The 19,585-nt window shown below is 43.0% G+C and overlaps 2 protein-coding genes and 1 long non-coding RNA gene across 4 annotated transcripts in view; 1 reads left to right on the top strand and 2 right to left on the bottom strand.

Annotated features, from left to right (window-relative positions):
- Positions 1-11,781, top strand: part of LOC141379874 (uncharacterized) — a 44,646-nt gene extending 32,865 nt beyond the window's left edge. Inside the window, exon 4 of the long non-coding RNA XR_015520366.1 lies at positions 11,628-11,781. This is a non-coding gene — a long non-coding RNA (uncharacterized LOC141379874). The remainder of the gene's footprint in view (positions 1-11,627) is intronic.
- Positions 219-1,765, bottom strand: si:dkey-92k1.9. Its single transcript, NM_001423239.2, is given in 1 exon segment — positions 219-1,765. A coding segment is annotated over 1 exon segment (969 nt). The 5' UTR covers positions 1,624-1,765; the 3' UTR covers positions 219-654.
- Positions 7,503-11,633, bottom strand: or92a4 (odorant receptor, family 92, subfamily A, member 4). Of its 2 annotated transcripts, XM_087299088.1 has the most exons (2): positions 8,245-11,633; positions 7,503-8,162 (listed from the first exon to the last, which is right to left on the bottom strand). In XM_087299088.1, exon 1 carries the CDS (start codon positions 10,254-10,256, stop codon positions 9,288-9,290), a length of 969 nt encoding a protein of 322 aa, XP_087155214.1. In that variant the 5' UTR covers positions 10,257-11,633; the 3' UTR covers positions 7,503-8,162; positions 8,245-9,287.
- Positions 11,782-19,585: the final 7,804 nt, after the last annotated feature.

The following is a 19,585-nucleotide window of genomic DNA, read 5'->3' as shown; positions in this document are numbered from 1 at the left end:
TAATGCTGATATATGTGAATATAATGATCAATGCAACAAAATACACGACACAAAATAAAACACAGCAGTCTTTAACTGTCTGTCACTTATCTAATGTATAAGGAAGCCAAATTTTATTTTAGCAGCAAGGCAAAATTTATATTTTCATTAAAAGCATCTATGACAAAAACATGACAAAAGTGACAAAGAATTGAAATTAAAGTATAAAAAGTGAACAGTTTAAATAAAAAACATTTAATATTATTTTTTTGCTTATGAGTATATCACCAACCCTTTCAAAATGTAAACCAATTTTTTTAGTTAAGAATACTGTATGTTTTCAAAAACTTTCCTGAGGGCTTTAAAATGTTCAAGACACATCACAAATTAAGCCTGAAAAGCAGTTATGAAAACATATGGTCTACAGAGAACTTAACCTATTTATTACCACATTTCAGATGTAAATATTAACTTTCAATAATTTAAATAGTCAATAATTTGATTATTAAATAATATTAAGTTAATCATTTCATTAATTTTTGAAGATTGACAGTGACTTAAATAATTATATAACCATACATAATATAAAATATCATATAATAGTTATTTACATGTAGTTTTATTTGACATTCCCATTTGCTTTTTCACATTGTTATTTCGAATCCTTTCATATTTTTAATGCACATTAACAGAGGGCTTTACTTTGCCTGAGCGATAGCAGAAGTAATATTTGAACAAGGGCCACACAGCTTCATCTCTCATGCCATAGATCAGAGGACTCAAACAACGTGGTAGAATGAGAACAACAAAATAATTTAAATATCTCAGATTGATGAAGAGAGGCGATGTGCTTCCTATCATAATGTATAGTATCATCTCTATTGTGGCAAATAAAAAAGAGGTGAGACACAGTCCCAGCTGAATCAAGTGCAACATCACTGTTCTTAGAGCTTTTTTAGCAGAATCTTTATCAGATGAAACAGACCTGGCTGTGATCATAATGCTAATATATGTTGATATAATGATCACTGCAACAGACACAAAATAAAACACAGAAAACCACTGAGCTTTATCCACCTGCCATTTGGCTATATACAATTGCTCCAGTGTACAAAATGCAATATCTGCTAAATAATTTGGGTTATTAACTAAAGCAATAATTATATCTATGATAACATTGATCGTACTTAGAAACCAGATGATTCCAATGGCGATTCCAGTTCTTTTAGGTGTGGCGATGGTGCAGTGTCTCAGAGGGAAGCAGATTGCAACATATCGCTCCAGAGACATCAGTGCTAGAGTCAGAGGAGCATTATTGAAAGCAAGGGTTGAGGTGAAGACTAACAGAGTACATATGGATTTATGTATTGGATAAAAACACAGAGCCAACATGAACATGACAGTTGTTAGCAGCAAAAGCACAGAGTCATTCATAAGCATGTGGCCAAAAAGAATATAGCGTGGCGTCTCAAAGAATATGTGCTTGCTTTTTAGAGCCAGGAACATCACGCAGTTGACAAAAAAGAAAAACAGAGATGTTAACACAGCCAATATAGTTTCACAAATGGTGAGAGGATCCCAATCCAGCTGAAATACTTGCTGATGAAGGAAAGGCACATCACCATTTGTGCCATTGGAGTCCATAAGCTGAAAAACAAGAAACAGACAAACAAGACAGTAATAAATAAAGCAGTTATACTGATGATCCTGCCTAAAGAAATGTTTCTGCTTAGCAGCTTTGTTGGCAGATATTGACTTGACATTTGTAAGCCTTTATGGTTTGAATTTCTTTGAGATTCTCTCTTTATATAGCTGTAACAGCATGAGAGGGATGGAACAAAGACAGAAAATAAAAAAATGGGAGGTGCTGTGCAGTTTGAATATTGACGTGTAGTGCAATTCTGCAGAGAAAATACTTCTAATTTAAGACCTAGACTAAAGGTAAAAAATCAATCAATCAAAAGCTTGTTTTTCCATCTGACTAGGATGATTCATTTCAGCAAACGTGCTCCTGTATGGCCTATGCTGTTTTTTTTTTGTTTTTTTTTTGTGGAGTACTGGCTCTTTGTGGGCTGTGGCCAGTCCACACCAAATCTAAACAGGCCCAGTGTGGCCTAGCCCAGGTATGACCCGTTTGCAGGCTCACTAGATGCTCTGTGTAAGTAACCCACTTAAAGACAGCCTTGATCCCATGAAGGCCTTATGTAACCCAGAACAGGTCGCCTTTGCTAGTCCTTAATTGTGGGCTGCCCATGCAGGGCCAGTGTTGGTCTAGTGAGGGATTCTTGAAGGCTAGATGACAGATGCCCTTGCAGGGCCAGCACTAAGCGGACAACACTTGTAGAATGAACTGAAATGATGTAATTTCAAGCAAAACTGGGTCAAAGCAAAGTTACTTTTGAGTTTGATTTAATCATTTGAAATGCCTCACCAAAGTGAACTAGCCACTAGCCACATGAATACACTAGAGCAGAGGTGCCTAAACTTTTTCTTAAGAATGACCAAAAATCAAACTTGATTGAGGCTTGTGGGCCGAAGGTACTTTTGCCTAGTCAAAATAAGATCATAATCATATTATTTAACTTTGGTTTTGATGACTTCCAAAACTCACTGCGTGCTGACACCTGTAATAGGCTGTTACCCCTGCCATAAATTGCTCCCCTTCTGAAATATGAATTTATTAACTTGAATTGATAATTTTTTAATATCAGCATTTGGAGAGTGAACCAATGGGAGTAAACCCTTCCCTTGCAGAAGATAACAGAAGACTCTTTTTTTTTATACATTTATTTGGAAACCTAGTGCATTTTAAAATGCGTTTCATTTGTTGTTTTTGCTTTATCTATTAACGATAATCATATTACGTTTTAATCAGTTATGGCCTACATTGGTTTTAATGTAGACTGAGAATCTCAATGTAAGTTCGAAAGGGGTGCATCTTACTGCAGGGATGCGTTTCTCGGCACAACATCTGTAGCACAAGGCATGAGCGGCACGTGAGCAACGCATTTTTTTTCCACATGCATGTTTACAACTGGGAAGCAGTGGGAAGCAGGAGCAGTACGCGCATGCGTCAGTTTGTTTTAGATTACATTGCTTTCCCCAGAGTTGGTTCGGTTGCACATAAAGAATAACATCTTTATATAATGATAAAAGTCTTTAAAACTGTCTTTATAACGGAATAAATATTTCACGGAGATGATTTTACTGCATGATGTGTGGCGTGAGAGTGTGAGAATACTGTCAATTGCGTGACTCTCATGCCGAATGCGTGACAAATGGGGCTGTCTAATAGGATGGAAGCTGCCAGGATCGTTCAATCGATTATTTTTTTCTTTTGGTAGGGACGCTTGAAATTGTTTGGAGTCTAATTGAATGCCCAATAATTTGATGGAAGTACTTGGACCAGAGTTTTCTTTTTCCGCTTGGAGAATCTCGAGTTTGGCAAAAACTTTTGAACTGTCGAGAGGTGCGAGACTGGGATAGCATTGAGTGGTGAGATGATTAGAAAATCGTCAAAAATCTTTCGGCTACTTCTGCAGCCAAAAGTTAGGCGAGCGGAAAAATAATATTTTCCACACCAAGCAATGCCAAACAGATGCCAGAAGTCAGGGGGGATGGGCATGACTTTAAAGGCGGATGTTATGTTGACTTTAGCCATCCAAGCACCGCAACCCACAATTTTAAATAGGGAAATGGCTTGGTTGATGTTGTGATAGTTTAGTGAGATTTCTTTGAGAGGGATGAGGCTGTTGATGCTAGGAAACGGAGAGTTATGCAGTGAGGAAAGGTCGATTATAAGGCATTTTTATCTGAGAAATTTCTCGTGGCTACCTTGATAGGACTGATGCAGAAAACTCTGAAAGAAGGTGCGGAGATGGGGCTAATCATGAAATTTTCATCTAATTGCTTTTTGATTAAAAGGTTGACACCGTCGGGTTCAGTGAAAGCGGACTGAAGATTTGGAAAAACAAGACTACAGGAGGGGAGGCTAAGTACGCCTGGATAGAAACCTAAGGACACGACTCGTTAATAGAAATTCAGTGAAGTTGGCCTTGGTATGTTGGAACAATTCAATTCTTAGGCCAGAAACATTCACAGGAGTCGATAGGTACTTTCTAGCATTTTTATTTGCAGATTTTTTCACGAGACAAATAGTGCAGGTGTTGGTGCCGCCGCAGAAATTGCAGACATAAAAAATGACATTTCTGTCGCCAGCACCTGCTCGTGTTAAAGATGATGCAGGGAGTGGCTGAGGCTTAGACACAAGGGTGGCAAACTGAAAAGAGGGGCTGTATGTTTGGGTATAAAGTAAAGTGTGGGACGTAACTTTTGGATTTTGGCTGGGCTGGTGCGGGGAAGGGAAGAGTGAGTGGATTAATAAATGGGCATGATTCGGTGGGGTGGGTGGTGGATAGGCAGACAACACAAGATATATTGTGACAACCAAGGAAAACTTTGCTGTAGAGATCGGTGTCTATGGCTCCTCAATATGAGGACTGTGTCCATTGTGTAATGCGAATGGTGCATTTAGCAGAAAACAGGCGGTGATAAGTATAGAAATGGAAGCCTCTGTATGAGAGCGCGAGCTCAGCGATTATTGCGAGATAATCACTGAGCTTGCTCCTCCTGTGGGGAAAAACAGAACAGATGATATTGGTGGATTGAGAAAATCTATGATAAATTCTGTGAATGGTAAAATGCGGGACTGGATGTTAGCTGAGTTTTTAGAGTGACTGAGAATTCGTCGCAATCTATTTGGCGATCTGCCAATGTGGATGAAATGGGTGAGAGAAGTGAAAAAAGATATACATCTCACCTAATAGGATTTGGCTCCTAATGCTGTTGGAGACAGGTGGAGGATCCAGTGCGAGGGTGTTGGGTGGGACAGGTAGAGATGTGGCTGTGGACAGAGAAAAAGACTTAGTGTGAGAGAATGACTGTGGAAAGTTGGAGGCTGAAGCCTCTTGCAGAGCCATACTCGCGCTACTGACGGCTCCTGGATAGCAGGTAGAAGGAAATGAAAACAGACGAGGAGCTGCCGGCATTAGCCTTAGTGACATCATGGGAGGCTTTACACTGAAGCTGATGCCGGGGCCTGAGAAAACCTGGGGAAGAAGGGGAGGAATGAGTGGAGCTGGGATTTGCACTGGAAGCAGGGGCTGCCACGCTTGCATTGGTAGTGGAACCCTGAATGGGATGGGGAAGCAGATTAGGAATTTGGGCCTGTGCTTTCTGTAGCGACCTTACGCTTGAGTTGGATGAAGGGGCGGCGAGCCAAGGAAGGAGTTGGGGATGGGATTCTGGTGTCGCTAGTGGAGGCAAGCTCACGCTATACTGGCTACTTGTGGAGGCGTGCATTGAGATGGCGTTGATTCCACCTTTCGGGTATTGACATCCAACGTCTTCCGGACCTGGGGCTTATCCCAGGCTTGCAGAAGGCCTACTGCTGCGTCTGGATCTGGAGGACAGGTTTGGATCTGAAAGTTGGTATGGAGCGCTTCGAAGTGGTGAGGTGATGGAAGGAAGAGGCGCTCCGGATTGCAGGAAGTTATAAATGGCTAGATCTGCTTTGGCGCGGAACGCTAACCCCTGCGCTGGCCAGTGTTTGGCAGAGGTCGGAGATGGTGTTTTTTCCCACTAGAAAGTCCAGTAGCAGATCTGGTATAGACGCATCCGCTCCTGTACGATTGCTTAAGGAAACATTTTAAAGATGTGTAGGGGAGGCACACAATATATGACAAGCATTCCTCGTTGAGCCACATTTTTTCTATGAGTTTGTGTGCACTGGCAGTGCTATTGGTTGTCTGTTCGCTGAAAATACAAAAGTTGGAACATGCTGCGATGGCACTTCTTGGGTGTGTCACTGCCAAGGAGTACCAAACTATTCTAAAGGACCATGTGTATCCAATGGTTAAAACATTGTATCCTGAAGATGGTGCCATGTAACAGGATGATGATGAACCAATACACACAGCAAGACTGTTGAAAGAGTGGTTTGATGAACATACAAGTAAAGTTGAACATCTTCCATGGCCTGCACAGTCATCCTCAGGGGTTTTCCCTGGGGGCCTTCGTAAGAGATTTACTACAAATCACACTGTGCCTGAGAAATTGTGCTGAACAGTCACAGCTTTGCTCAATCACGTTTGCTATTTTAGTTCATCCGCCCTACTGTATCTTAAAAATTGCCATGAAATTTAAATGTGCTCTTCTTATTTTTATATGTATACAATAGAGCTTGTTGTAAATGACCAATCTAAGTACTTTGATGTTTTGAAAAAAAAATACTTGCCCTCATAGTCTTTTATAAGCTACCATAACCTTCTTTACCTCTTGTTTTTCTTCACCTCTGGTAACATAGAATACCTTTTAGGAATTGCTATCAGGGTGTGTCTTGCTTCTGCTCTGCCTTCATCCATTCGTCATTTCTTTATTTTTTTTCCCAAAACCCATCTTCCCACAATCCAATTGGTTCCAAAAGGATGAAAGACATTTTTTCTCATTTCAATTTCAAGTGAATGTACATCACTTTTGTTTTATGATGACTTTAAGTCACCTTAGTCACCTACAATTTCAACATTGTAACATGTTGTTGACACAAACTATAGTGTTGTAGCATTTTATGTTTTGTTTATTTGTAGTAGTTTTTACTTTGCAACAAAACCACAAGCATAGTGTTTACAAGTGTTTTAAAGGCATTAATGTAAAAATGAGACACTTGCCGTTATAGAGTTGATAATGGAAGGAGTATGAGGGCAAAAAAGAATATGTTGTAAGAATGGGTTTTAACCACAGCAGGTTGAACTGTAGTTCTGCCGAGTGACTAAATAGTTATCAGCATGATAGTAAAAACTGAACATTTATAGTCAAACCATTCTTCTGCAAACAGAAAAAAGGGCAGTATTGAAGAGCGTTGCTATTGTGTGATTGTATATTTGTGATTGTACATTGCAATATGTAGCAATTAAGTGTTAATGTAAATTCAAAAGTAAATCACATATACTTGATAATGGAGTGATTAAATTACATTAATTATCTATGGTTACAACTGAAATACTTACAAATAACTGTATAAAATGTTAAAATATTAAATGATAAAAACCTATTATAATAATTGTACCCAGCTTAAATGTAAGAAATAAAGTTACCTAAGAAAGAGAGAGACAGGGGGAGAGAGAGAGACAAAGAGAGCAGGCCCTGAAGATGGCCTGGTTGCAGTAGAGTCAAAGAAGATAGCCTCCAGAGCAGGAGAAAAGTAGACCAGGGAAAAAGGCAGACCAGGAAAAGAGGCAGAGCAACGTTTACCAGCTATTTTGTCTCTTTCTTGACCATGTGACCAAAGCCCAAATACTGAGAAATACAAACTGACCAATCAACATGTGACCACATCGTAAAACCCCCAAATTCCACACACCAGGCCCTGATCTAATCAGTATCTGCCTTTGGGATTTGTGTGGGCCTTCTTTGGCGAAAAAGACCATATAAACAAATGCATATGATAATTTAGACTCTTACAATGTGAAGGATATGTAAGATGTCCATTTTATTGTAATAATACAATTCAGCTGTGGAAACCATAGTAGAGAAGATCGATACAAACAAACAAGGTCAGTATAATCTTTCAATCTGAGTCATACTACAGCCCGGAGGTAAGGACATTGCTCACATAGAATAAAAGTTAGGTGGGCATCAAAACTGGAGAACCAAAAATTAGTGCTTATGCAGCATTGCAAAACCACAGTTCAACTAAAGGACATTCATAAGAACTGTGCCGAATATTTGCCAAAAGTAGCCCTCATATGTTTTAAGATAACTGTGACACATTTTCCTGGTCTTTTCTAGGCCACTATATGGTAACGACTGCATTAGCCAGAGTTTACTGTGCCAAATATTTGCCAAAAGTGTCTAATATATGTTTTAAGATAACAGGGCCACATTTGCACTTACACGTTTGAGCCACTTTAGGTTTAGACCCAGATAAATGTGACTGTGCCACATTTTTGCCTACTGTGGCCCACATTTGTCTTCCATCATTTGGGTCAAATTTATCATTTTCCACATGGGCCACATTAGGCTCACATTCAGATTACTTTTTGTCAGAAATGCCAAATCTTTGCCTTAAATGGTCCACATATGAATTGGAATCTTTGGCCCCCCTTTGTCATTGTACAGGTGGGCCACTTTAGGCTCACATTCTTTATGTCTGGGCCGAAGGAAAACCACCATTGTTGCATAAATGCCTAAAGTGGCCCACATTCGTACGCTTTCTTGTTAGTGGCTTATATAAAAGGCAAAGGCCTCTAAACTACACTCATTTTACCAAAACAAAATATAATCATGCCTTGATTTTTAATTATTTAATTGGGACAGTAAGGTCTGACTTTGCTTAGACTAAAGTTTTGTCACTTAACAGAAATAATGTACAGTATACAATACAAAGTCATGGTGCAGTGAAAAAAGAATAAATATTGTGTGTATGGCTGTAGGACTGCATCCATACATCTCTGCAGTGACTCAAAAAACTTACTAATAAAGCAGGGGTGGGCAAACTCTGTCCTAGAGGGCCGGTGTCCTGCACAGTTTAGCTGCAACACCATCAAACACACCTGAAAATGCTAATCAGTGTCTTCAAGATCACTAGAAATCTATAAGCATATGTGTGTGATTAGAGCTGGAGCTAAACTGTTTGCCAGCCCCTGTAATATAGTCATTTGGAATGGCAGAGAAAGTGTTCTTGCAGGACTCCCAGAGTTCATCAAAATTGTATGGATACACCTTGCTGCCTCTTCCTTCATCCTTTTAGTGCTTTTCTGCTGAAGAGTTTGCATCTCCTGTGGTTTGTAATGTATTGGGCAGCACAAATGTCTTGATTCCTCAGGCTGTCGATGTTGCCATTCACTCTGCAGATCTCTCATACACCCCCATATTGAATGTAACCCCAAACCATGATTTTTTCCTTCACCAAACTTGTCTGATTTTTGTAAGAATCTTTGGCCCATGCAGGTTCCAGTAGGTCTTTTGCAGTATTTGTGATGATTGGGATGCAGTTTAACAGATGATTCATCAGTAAAATCGACTTTCTGCCATTTTTCCAAATGATCAACTAGAAGTCAAGTTATTATTAGTTGCCCTTACAGCTGGAATTGACGACAAGACTTTTGTCAAGTAGTGTATTAGTACATAACATCAAATATAATATCAAATAACAGCATTGACATAATACTTATTGTTAATAAATTTAAATTCAAATCTTATTGTTATTACTATTTTTATCAAATTATTTAATGTCTTCTCATACAATATAGTTAATGGACATTAACAGATGGTTTTATGCTGCCTGAACGATAGCAGAAGAAATATTTAAACAAGGGCCACACGGCTTCATCTCTCATGCCGTAGATCAGAGGACTCAAACAACGTGGTAGAATGAGAACAACAAAATAATTTAAATATCTCAGATTAATGAATAGAGGAGAACCACTTCCAATCATAATGAATAGTGTTCTCTCTATTGTGGCATAGAGAAAAGAGGTGAGACACAGTCCCAGCTGAATCAAGTGCAACATCACTGTTTTAAGGGCTTTTTTAGCAGATTCTTTATCAGATGAAACAGACCTGGCTGTGATCATAATGCTAATATATGTGAATATAATGATCAATGCAACAGACACAAAATAAAACACAGAAAACACCTGAGCTTTATCCACCTGCCATTTGCCTATATACAATTGCTCCAGTGTACAAAATGCAATATCTGCTAAATAATTTGGGTTATTAACTAAAGCAATAATTATATCTATGATAACATTGATCGTACTTAGAAACCAGATAATTCCAATGGCGATTCCAGTTCTTTTAGGTGTGGCGATGGTGCAGTGTCTCAGAGGGAAGCAGATTGCCACGTATCGCTCCAGAGACATCAGAGCTAGAGTCAGAGGAGCATTAATGAAAGCAAGGGTTGAGGTGAAGACTAAAAGAGTACATATGGATTTATGTATTGGATAAAAACACAGAGCCAACATGAACATGACAGTTGTTAGCAGCAAAAGCACAGAGTCATTCATAAGCATGTGGCCAAAAAGAATATAGCGTGGTGTCTCAAAGAATATGTGCTTGCTTTTTAGAGCCAGGAACATCACACAGTTGACAAAAAAGAAAAACAGAGATGTTAACACAGCCAATATAGTTTCACAAATGGTGAGAGGATCCCAATCCAGTTGAAATACTTGCTGATAAAGGAAAGACACATCACCACTTGTGCCATTGGAGTCCATAAGCTGAAAAACAAGAGACAGACAAACAAGACAGTAATAAATAATGTGGTTATAGCAATGATCCTTGCAAAAGAAATGTTCCTGCTTAGCAGCTTTGTTGGCAGATATTGACTTGACATTTGTAAGCCTTTATGGTTTGAAATTTTGTAAGATTCTGTCTTTAAATAGCATGAGAGGGCTGGAACAATGGTAGAAAAGAAAAAATGGGAGGTGCTGTGCAGTTTGAATATTGACGTGTAGTGCAATTCTTCAGAGGAAATAGCGGCCAAGATCATCCGTCTCTTTTCTTTACCAGCAAGGGCACAATTATAACACAATTACACTAGGGTTTGCCTTGATTTGCTCTCATCCTCGATTCGTCAAGTGACATTATTTTCGTTTTAAAAAATTTGATTTATTTACAACATTTAATTAAAACATTTTAGTTCAGTGTTTTTTTGGGGGTTTTTTTTGTAGTTCAGTAATAAAAAATAAAAAAAGTTTATGTCAAATTAGAAATAATGATCTCTTTGTTACAGGAATTTGCCTCTCCAACCCCCTCCATTATTCCCACTCTGCTCTCAGATGGGGTGGTGGGCCAAATTAAAGGTTACAATGGGTCAACTTGGGCCCGCGAGCCCTACGTTGGGCATCTCTGCACTAGAGAGTTGAGTAGCATATCTGGTTTAGATGCATCTGCTCCTGTACAATTGCTTGAGGAAAGATTTTAAAGACTGGAAAGGGGTCAAACACTATATGAGAAGCATTCCTCGTTGAGCCACATTTTTTGACGCAGTTGAAAGAACTTTGTTTGAAGTGTACCGGGGCAGTGCAGTTATCATCGCCCACCTAATTGATTGACAGGCATCTATTATCATGTCTCATTATTAACGTGTATTATCATGTTCACAAGACAAGATTTGCTTAGAAACTGTGGTTAAAATAATTGTTCTATCTGTGATCAGCTGCTCCTCAAAAAGGAGTTTTACATTTACGTTTCATTTTTAAAACAGTACTTGTTTTTAATGAAGAAAAGACTGTAATGTTGCTACAATATGTAATTCATAACCACACAAATCACCACAGCTGCAGAGACTAATGAGAACATCATGTTGTGTAAATCATGAATATATATTGAAGATGCTGCCAAAAGAAATGTGTCTCATATATGTGTATATAAATGTATATATATATATATTGTAACGAGCGCACACATGCCACGTCGCCCTGGTCGCTAATCCAACCCAGCTGGACCATCATCAGCACAGGATCGCTCACAGCTGGACGTCATCAAGCGGAGAGGCATATAAACCAAGCCCACGCCAGGAGAAGACGAGCTTCATTCACCCTATGACTCCCTGCGCTAATGCTTGTCTCTCTGTCTCTCCACAGCAGACTCCAGCTCGTGACGATCCCACACCCGACTACTCACTGTCCTTCACCTACTTCCCGGAGCACCAGAGCACCTCACCTAGAAGAAGAGCACCGTTTGCACACCCTACACTTTGTAAATAAAGCACCCTCCGGGGACTTGTCTGTAAACCTATCCAACTGTGTCACTGTTTTCCCTCTGCCTCGCTACAACTGGTGGAGAATGCGGGCAATTACAGAGGGAAAAAATTCAGAAAACAGCACTTACCAGTAAGGAGAAATAATCGCTGAATTTTTTTTTCTTGTTCTTGTGTTTACAGACAGGCATCCGCTCTCTCTCTCTCACTCACGCTCTCTTGCTCGGCTGTCATCCTCTCCTGAGTCATGTCGATGGAAGAAATAGTACGCCATCTAGAAATTTCAAGAAGACAACAAGTGATAACAGAACAGCTCACCGCCAGACAAGACCGAATGGAACAACAGCTCCGCCAAGCGGCCGGTTCTAGCCAGTTCCCTGAGGTGAGCGCTCACCGTTATATCACCAAACTCAGCGACCTGGACGATATAGATGCTTACCTTCACACTTTTGAAGTAATTGCCGAAAGAGAGAGATGGCCGAAGGAAAGTTGGGCGAGGATGTTGGCGCCATTTTTAACTGGAGAAGCTCAACGAGCATATTTTGCATTGGAGACACCGAAAAATGACGATTATAAAGCATTGAAGAAGGAGATACTCGCCAGAATGGGACTCTCCAACATAAGCGCAGCACAACAGTTCTCTCAGTGGTCGTACGACGAAAAGCAGCCGGTACGTACCCAAGCAGCTAACTTATCTCGATTGGCGCGATTATGGTTGCTGGGAGGAGATCCTTCCGCGGTCCAGGTCGCTGAGAAAGTGGTGATTGAGAAAATGATGAGGGCGTTACCCAGACGGCTCCGCACACTTACCAGCATGAGGAATCCCGACTCGCTGGCCACCTTGGTGGAGGCGGTGGAGCTGGCGGAAGCTCACGTGGCCCGGGAGACTGGGGAGAGAGCGGCTCTGCCACCCCGGAGGGTAAATGCGCCATGGCGACCGGTGGAGGGCACAGCACGACCAGGCAGCAGACCGGCGGTCCCCAGCCCAGTCGACGAGCCGATGCCCACAGAGCCCACATCGCATTCAACCCCGGCCTGGACAGCAGGGTGCGTGGTACATCGCAACATCCCTCCCGAAGCTCCCACCCGAAGAGTTTCTCTAGATGGGAAAACACAAACAGCCACGTTGGGTACAGGAAGCGACATAACCTTAGTTCATCCGAAAACGTTAAAAATCCATCATGAAGGAAAAAGCCGAATCCCAATTACGTGTGTGCACGGGGATACTCGCCACGTACCCTCACAGAGAGTGACCATCGCGACAAAGTCGGGCAGCTGCCGCATCGAAGTAGGAGTGGTTCCGGATCTTCCCGTACCCCTTCTTCTGGGCAGAGACTGGCCGGGGTTCGATGATCTCCTCACCCACCATCAGGCTCGATCGGCTCGTCTGAAGAAAAACAACAAAGGACGGGCTCAGCGGGACCGCAAACAGGCGCTGATGGCCACCGAGAGCGACAGAGGGGGTGAGTCATCATCGGCTAACCTATATTTTGATCTATTCCAACAGATAACTGCAGGTGGCGACTTCGGAAGGGCGCAACGAGAAGACGAAACGTTGAAACACTGCTGGCCACATGTCAGGATCATTGACGGTAACGAACGGTTTCCCAGCCCTCACCCCCTCCCACATTTTATTGTACAAAATGGTCTGCTGTACTGTGTCGCAGAGAGGCGGGGGGAAAGGAAGACACTGTTGGTCGTCCCGAGGACCAAGAGGGAGACGGTTCTGGAGCTGGCACATACTCACCCGATGGCAGGACATCTAGGAGCGGCCAACACGATTAAAAGAATCAGAGATCGGTTCCACTGGCCCGGGTTGGATGGAGAAGTCAAGAGGTATTGTCAGGCATGCGACATCTGCCAAAGAACGTCTCCCCAACGACCACCCCCCAGCCCTCTGATACCGTTACCCATCATCGATGTGCCCTTCAACCGCATTGGCATGGACTTGATAGGGCCTTTGCCGAAGTCGGCCCGGGGACATGAACACATCCATGTCATCCTCGACTACGCCACCAGATATCCGGAAGCGATTCCCCTGAGGAAAGCCACGTCATCGGCGATCGCGAAGGAGCTGTTTCTGCTATGCAGCCGAGTAGGAATACCAGCGGAGATACTGACCGACCAGGGCACCCCATTTATGTCCCGGTTGATGGCAGACCTCTGCCGCCTCCTAAAGGTAAAGCAAATAAAAACATCTGTTTATCATCCACAGACTGATGGCCTTGTAGAGAGGTTCAACAAAACGCTGAAGCAGATGCTCTGCAGGGTGGTGGCAGAGGATGGGCGCGACTGGGACCTCATGATCCCGTACGTGCTATTTGGGATCAGAGAAGTTCCCCAAGCATCCACAGGCTTCACCCCCTTCGAATTGCTGTTTGGCCGCCAACCACGGGGGTTATTGGACGTGGCTCGTCAAGCTTGGGAGCAGGAGCCAGCCCCACAACGGTCGGTAATTGAGCACGTACGGGACATGAGAGGACGAATTGAAAAAGTCATGCCCATCGTCAAGCAACATCTGACCGAAGCCCAGCGCGCCCAACAGAGATTATATAACCGGCCCGCCCAACCCAGAGTTCCACCCAGGGGACAAGGTGATGATCCTCATACCTACCACTACTTCAAAGTTTTTGGCATCTTGGAAGGGGCCATATACAGTGGTAGAAAGGGTAGGGCCGGTAAACTATCGAGTCCGTCAGCCGGGACGAAGACGAGAAGAACAACTGTACCACATCAACTTGATGAAGAAATGAGTTGCAGCTCCAGGTCATCTAGTTGCCTTCTCAGAAGAAACTTCTCCCGTTGTCCATATAGGTGAGCAACTCTCACCGAATTAGAAGGCGGAGCTGCAAGCCTTGGTCGGTCAGTTCAAGGATGTGTTCTCGGAGAAACCGGGCCGAACCACCATTATCCAGCACGACATCATCACCCCACCTGGCACCATCGTCCGGCAGAGGCCTTATCGAGTACCAGAAGCTCGCCAGCTGGCTATCAACGAAGAGATCCAAAAGATGAGGAAATTAGGAATCATCGAACCATCTCGTAGCCCGTGGTCCAGCCCCATAGTGATGGTCCCCAAACCCGACGGCACCCTCCACTTCTGCAACGACTTCAGGAAGCTCAACGAAATATCTAAGTTCGACGGGTACCCCATGCCTCGGGTGGACGAGCTGCTGGATCGGCTGGGTGGAGCCCGATTCATATCCACGATCGACCTCACCAAAGGCTACTGGCAATTACCACTAAGTGAAAGCGCCAAGGAGAAAACCGCCTTCTCCACTCCCGGTGGGCACTGGCAATACCGGGTTCTTCCCTTCGGGCTCCACAGGGCCCCAGCCACATTCCAACGAATGATGGACATCTTGCTGAGGCCCCACCAGCCGTATGCAGCAGCATACCTCGACGACCTGATCGTCCACTCCGAGTCGTGGGAAGAACATATATCCCGGTTGCGGAGGGTGCTCCTAGATCTTCGTAGGGCTGGGCTCACAGCTAATCCCAAGAAATGCCACCTGGGTCTAGCAGAAGCCAAATACCTCGAATTCCACATCGGTAGAGGTCTCATACAGCCACAACAAAGCAAGATCAAAGCACTACAAGAAACTCCACAACCCACCACAAAGACCCAGGTACGTGCATTTCTGGGGTTAGCGGGCTACTATAGATGTTTTATTCCTAATTTCTCATCCATAGCCAGCCCTCTGACAGACCTGACCAGAAAGGGGCAGCCGGAGAGGATACAATGGAACAGAGAAGCAGATGACGCGTTCCAAGCCCTGAAGATGGCCCTTACATCCTCACTGGTACTGCACGCACCTGACTTCGGCTGCCCCTTCATTCTACAGACAGATGCTTCCAACTCGGGCCTGGGCACGGTCCTCTCCCAGGTCCACGCCGATGAAGAACACCCCATCATGTACGTGAGTCGGAAGCTTACCCCTGCTGAGACCCAGTACGCCACGGTGGAAAAGGAGGCCCTGGCGATCAAGTGGGCAATCCTGGAGCTCAGGTATTATCTCCTTGGCAGGAAGTTTACCCTGGTAACCGACCACGCTCCCCTACAATGGATGTCAACAGCGAAAAACAACAACGCTCGAGTCACCAGATGGTTCCTGTCGCTCCAGGATTATAACTTTACAGTGCAACATCGAGCCGGGGCCTCCCACGGAAACGCTGACGGTCTCTCAAGGCTCTGGTCAGGATGGGCAGGTCTGTCAAAACATTCTACCCCCCCTCTCAATACTTTACCTTTCCTCCGCAGGAAACCCAGGACCAGGACGACGCTAAGGGGGGGGAATGTAACGAGCGCACACATGCCACGTCGCCCTGGTCGCTAATCCAACCCAGCTGGACCATCATCAGCACAGGATCGCTCACAGCTGGACTTCATCAAGCGGAGAGGCATATAAACCAAGCCCACGCCAGGAGAAGACGAGCTTCATTCACCCTATGACTCCCTGCGCTAATGCTTGTCTCTCTGTCTCTCCACAGCAGACTCCAGCTCGTGACGATCCCACACCCGACTACTCACTGTCCTTCACCTACTTCCCAGAGCACCAGAGCACCTCACCTAGAAGAAGAGCACCGTTTGCACACCCTACAATTTGTAAATAAAGCACCCTCCGGGGACTTGTCTGTAAACCTATCCAACTGTGTCGCTGTTTTCCCTCTGCCTCGCTACAATATGTGTGAGAGTATTAGAGGGATGGAACAAAGATGGAGGGAAATTGTGGGTGGGTATTGGGAGGGTTTGATAGAAGATTGACATAAAGTGCGATTCTACAAGAGAAATGCTTTATATTTAACTATGTAAATTTTATGAACAAAAATTGATGTTGGTTTAAAAAGGATCTGATGGTTCACCATGCCATAATCAGGAGACTGGTATAACAAGAAAATAACAGACTGTTCGGAAGCTACTCTAGTGAGTCTTAGTTTTTTACTTGAGAGCAGACAGTCTCCGTTGAATGTCTAGGTTGTCCTGACAAAGATAGGTAGAGACTTGGTTGATTATGACTTCCTCAAGTGTTTTTGCAGTGAATGGAAGAAGGGAAACTACTTCCATTCATAAGCAGTGGATTTATTCCGGCTTGCTTTGAATGATTAGTTCACATCCAGATTAAACATTTCCTGATACTTTACTCATCTCCTTACCTTTCAAGATATTAATTTCTTTCTTCAGACAAAAAGAAATACATTTTTGTCCCCATATTGTAGATTTCTATGACAGTTCTGCAAACATCAAACATGAATTTTAATGTGATAATATAGTGCATAGTGTGTAAGACAAGCTTTTGTGGTTAAAAAGTATATATATTGACAGGTGAGTAGAGCCATTTGAAGCCACACGGAAATGAACATCATAGAATTCAGAATGTGAGCATAACGCGACACGAAAAACATGTTATAGCCTACGATGAGAGGGTGATTAGATGTTCAGATCATTTGATTATACTTAAAATGTTACATATTGATTCCCTAACACATCATTCAGAAACACACACAAACGGTGGCATCTCAAACAATATAAAATTCCAGGTTATGCAGTTCAGCTCATCTTCCAAGTTGAGTCTGCAGGTAGTTATTTGCCACATCATAAAATCACATCTCCATAATTAAAAGTTATGTGGGATGTACCGGTTCATCAACACTGAAAAGATTAGTTTATCAATCCCCCCCATTTTCAATGACCCAAGTATTTCTAGCCGATAAGAAACTGGGCTTACTCTTCATATATATTTTTAAAGGACCGATGTAGCATTGGTTAAGCTTGCAGGACTCTATCTGGAGGGGAAGGTTCTGAATGGAGAGCCAACCCATTGACTAACGGTCTCTGGTACTGGTTAGAGGTTTGGATGAGTTTACAGCAAACTACTCTCCAGATGTGACTGCATTGATCAATATGCTATTCTATAGAGGGAAACCCCTTTCTGTCTGTCCATTAGACCCAGGGTTGAACTCAGAAAACAAGCTAATAGATGTACCTAATGACTGGCAAAAGGAGCTCCAGAACTAGGATGAGAACTGAGGTCCCCGGTCCGACAATGTCCTGTAGAGTACCAAAGACTTGACATGAGAGGTAATGAGGTCTGCCATCTCTTTAGCAGATGGAAGTTTTTGTAAGGGAATGAATTGGGCAGCCTTGGAGAACCTGTCGAGAATGATCAGAATAACGGTGTTGCCATGGGAGGGAAGAAGGCCAGAAATGAAATCCACTGAGACAGGGGACCATGGTTAGTGGACAATAGGCAGGGGGTGTAGAAGACTCGGGGGGTGAGAGGTTTACCTCTGGTTGCAAACATGACAGACATTAACCAAGGATATTACATCCTTTTTCGCTGTAGGCCACCAGAAGTGTCTTTGCAGAACGTCCAAGGTGCGGGAAATACCTGGATGGCAGATAAGACAGGAGGAATGTACCAACTGAAGAAATCAAGGATGAACAGCCTTAGGAACATACAACTGGTTAGTTTGACCACCACCTGGTTCTGAATCTTGAATCTGTTACTGTAAATTCGGGACAGGGCATCTGGCTTTAGGTTCTTAAATCCGACACGGTAAGATAGAAAGAAGTCAAACCGGTTAAAAAAGAATGACCACCGGAGAGTAAGGCGTTTATCCTGTTGGATATACTTCAAGTTCTTGTGATCAGTCAGTACTTGAATCGAATGCTTGGTACCCTCCAGCCAGTGCCTCTATTCCTCAAATGCCAATTTTAAGGTCAGCAGCTCCAGGTCTCTAGTGTGATATTATGTTCACAGGAACTGAGATGATGTGAAAGAAATGCAGATGAAGACATTTATCTCTCCCCCTCATGGAAAGCACAGCTCCCACTCCCACATCTGAGGCGTCAACTTAAACCTTAGAGGTGTCAGAGGAGCCACCACTGAGCTGAAATTTCAAACAAATTTCCTTTAGAAATGGGCAAATCCTATGAACCACTGAACTCCCTTTACTGAGGTAGGAGCTGGCCAGTCCAACACTGCCTGGACCTTCTTGAGATTCATCTGTTCCTGTCCTGGTTTAATGATAAAACCCAAGAACAAGAACTGGTGTGAAGCTCACATTTCTTGAGTTTAACAAATAGATGGTTTATTTGTAGACATCTTAATATCTTTTTGACAAGACTCTCGTGCTCCTGGAGAGACCTTGAGAAAATCAAAATGTTGTCTAAGTAGACCAATAACAAACTTTTTCAGCATCTCATGAAGAACATCATTTATGAGAGTTTGAAAAACTGCAGATGCATGTGTGAGGGCGAAAGAAGTATTGAATACCATCTTTTACTCATCCCACTATTTGATCCACACCAAGTGGTAGGCATTGCGCAGGTCAAGTTTAGAAAATATGGTAGCTTTCTTGAGTGACTTCTAGACAGGGGCCATGAGTGGAAGAGGATAATAATTCTGGACTGTTACCTTATTAAAAGGTCGGTAATCTATGCAGACCTCCATCCTTCTTCCTCTGATTATTACTAGGTGGTTCTAAGCAAACTTTGCGACACAGGAGACCCCAATGGAGAATTTCAAATTTAGGATTATGATGTGTAAGCCATTGGTAGCCAAAGATTAAAGGAAGGTCAGGGCATTCAATTAAATGCAAAGACATCTTCTGCTTTTGGTGGAAGACATCCAAGGGAGATATCCAAGGGAACAATAAAATTGGTAACCACTCCTCCATAAGTGCCTCTTGCTGAATCAAGACCGCCTCATGGCGCTTGACTGTGGTGGCATTCTGAGCAACAATAGAAAAAATTATTGGGCTGTGGCCTCAGCAGGGTTCATGTTGGACTTGGTTTTTCTCTGATGGGCCCAAGGCTTAAACCCGGATCTCTCGGGTGCT

The sequence above is a fragment of the Danio rerio genome, chromosome 21, assembly GCF_052040795.2.
Source record: "Danio rerio strain M-AB ecotype USA chromosome 21, GRCz13ab, whole genome shotgun sequence".
Taxonomy (NCBI): domain Eukaryota; kingdom Metazoa; phylum Chordata; class Actinopteri; order Cypriniformes; family Danionidae; genus Danio; species Danio rerio.
The sequence above is the reverse complement of the archived record's forward strand: the minus strand, read 5'-3'. Positions and strand labels throughout refer to the sequence as shown.

What these genes read in the sequence shown, in the direction of transcription:
- or92a4 (XM_087299088.1), bottom strand. Translation starts at nt 10,256, where the DNA reads ATGGACTCCAATGGCACAAGTGGTGATGTGTCTTTCCTTTATCAGCAA.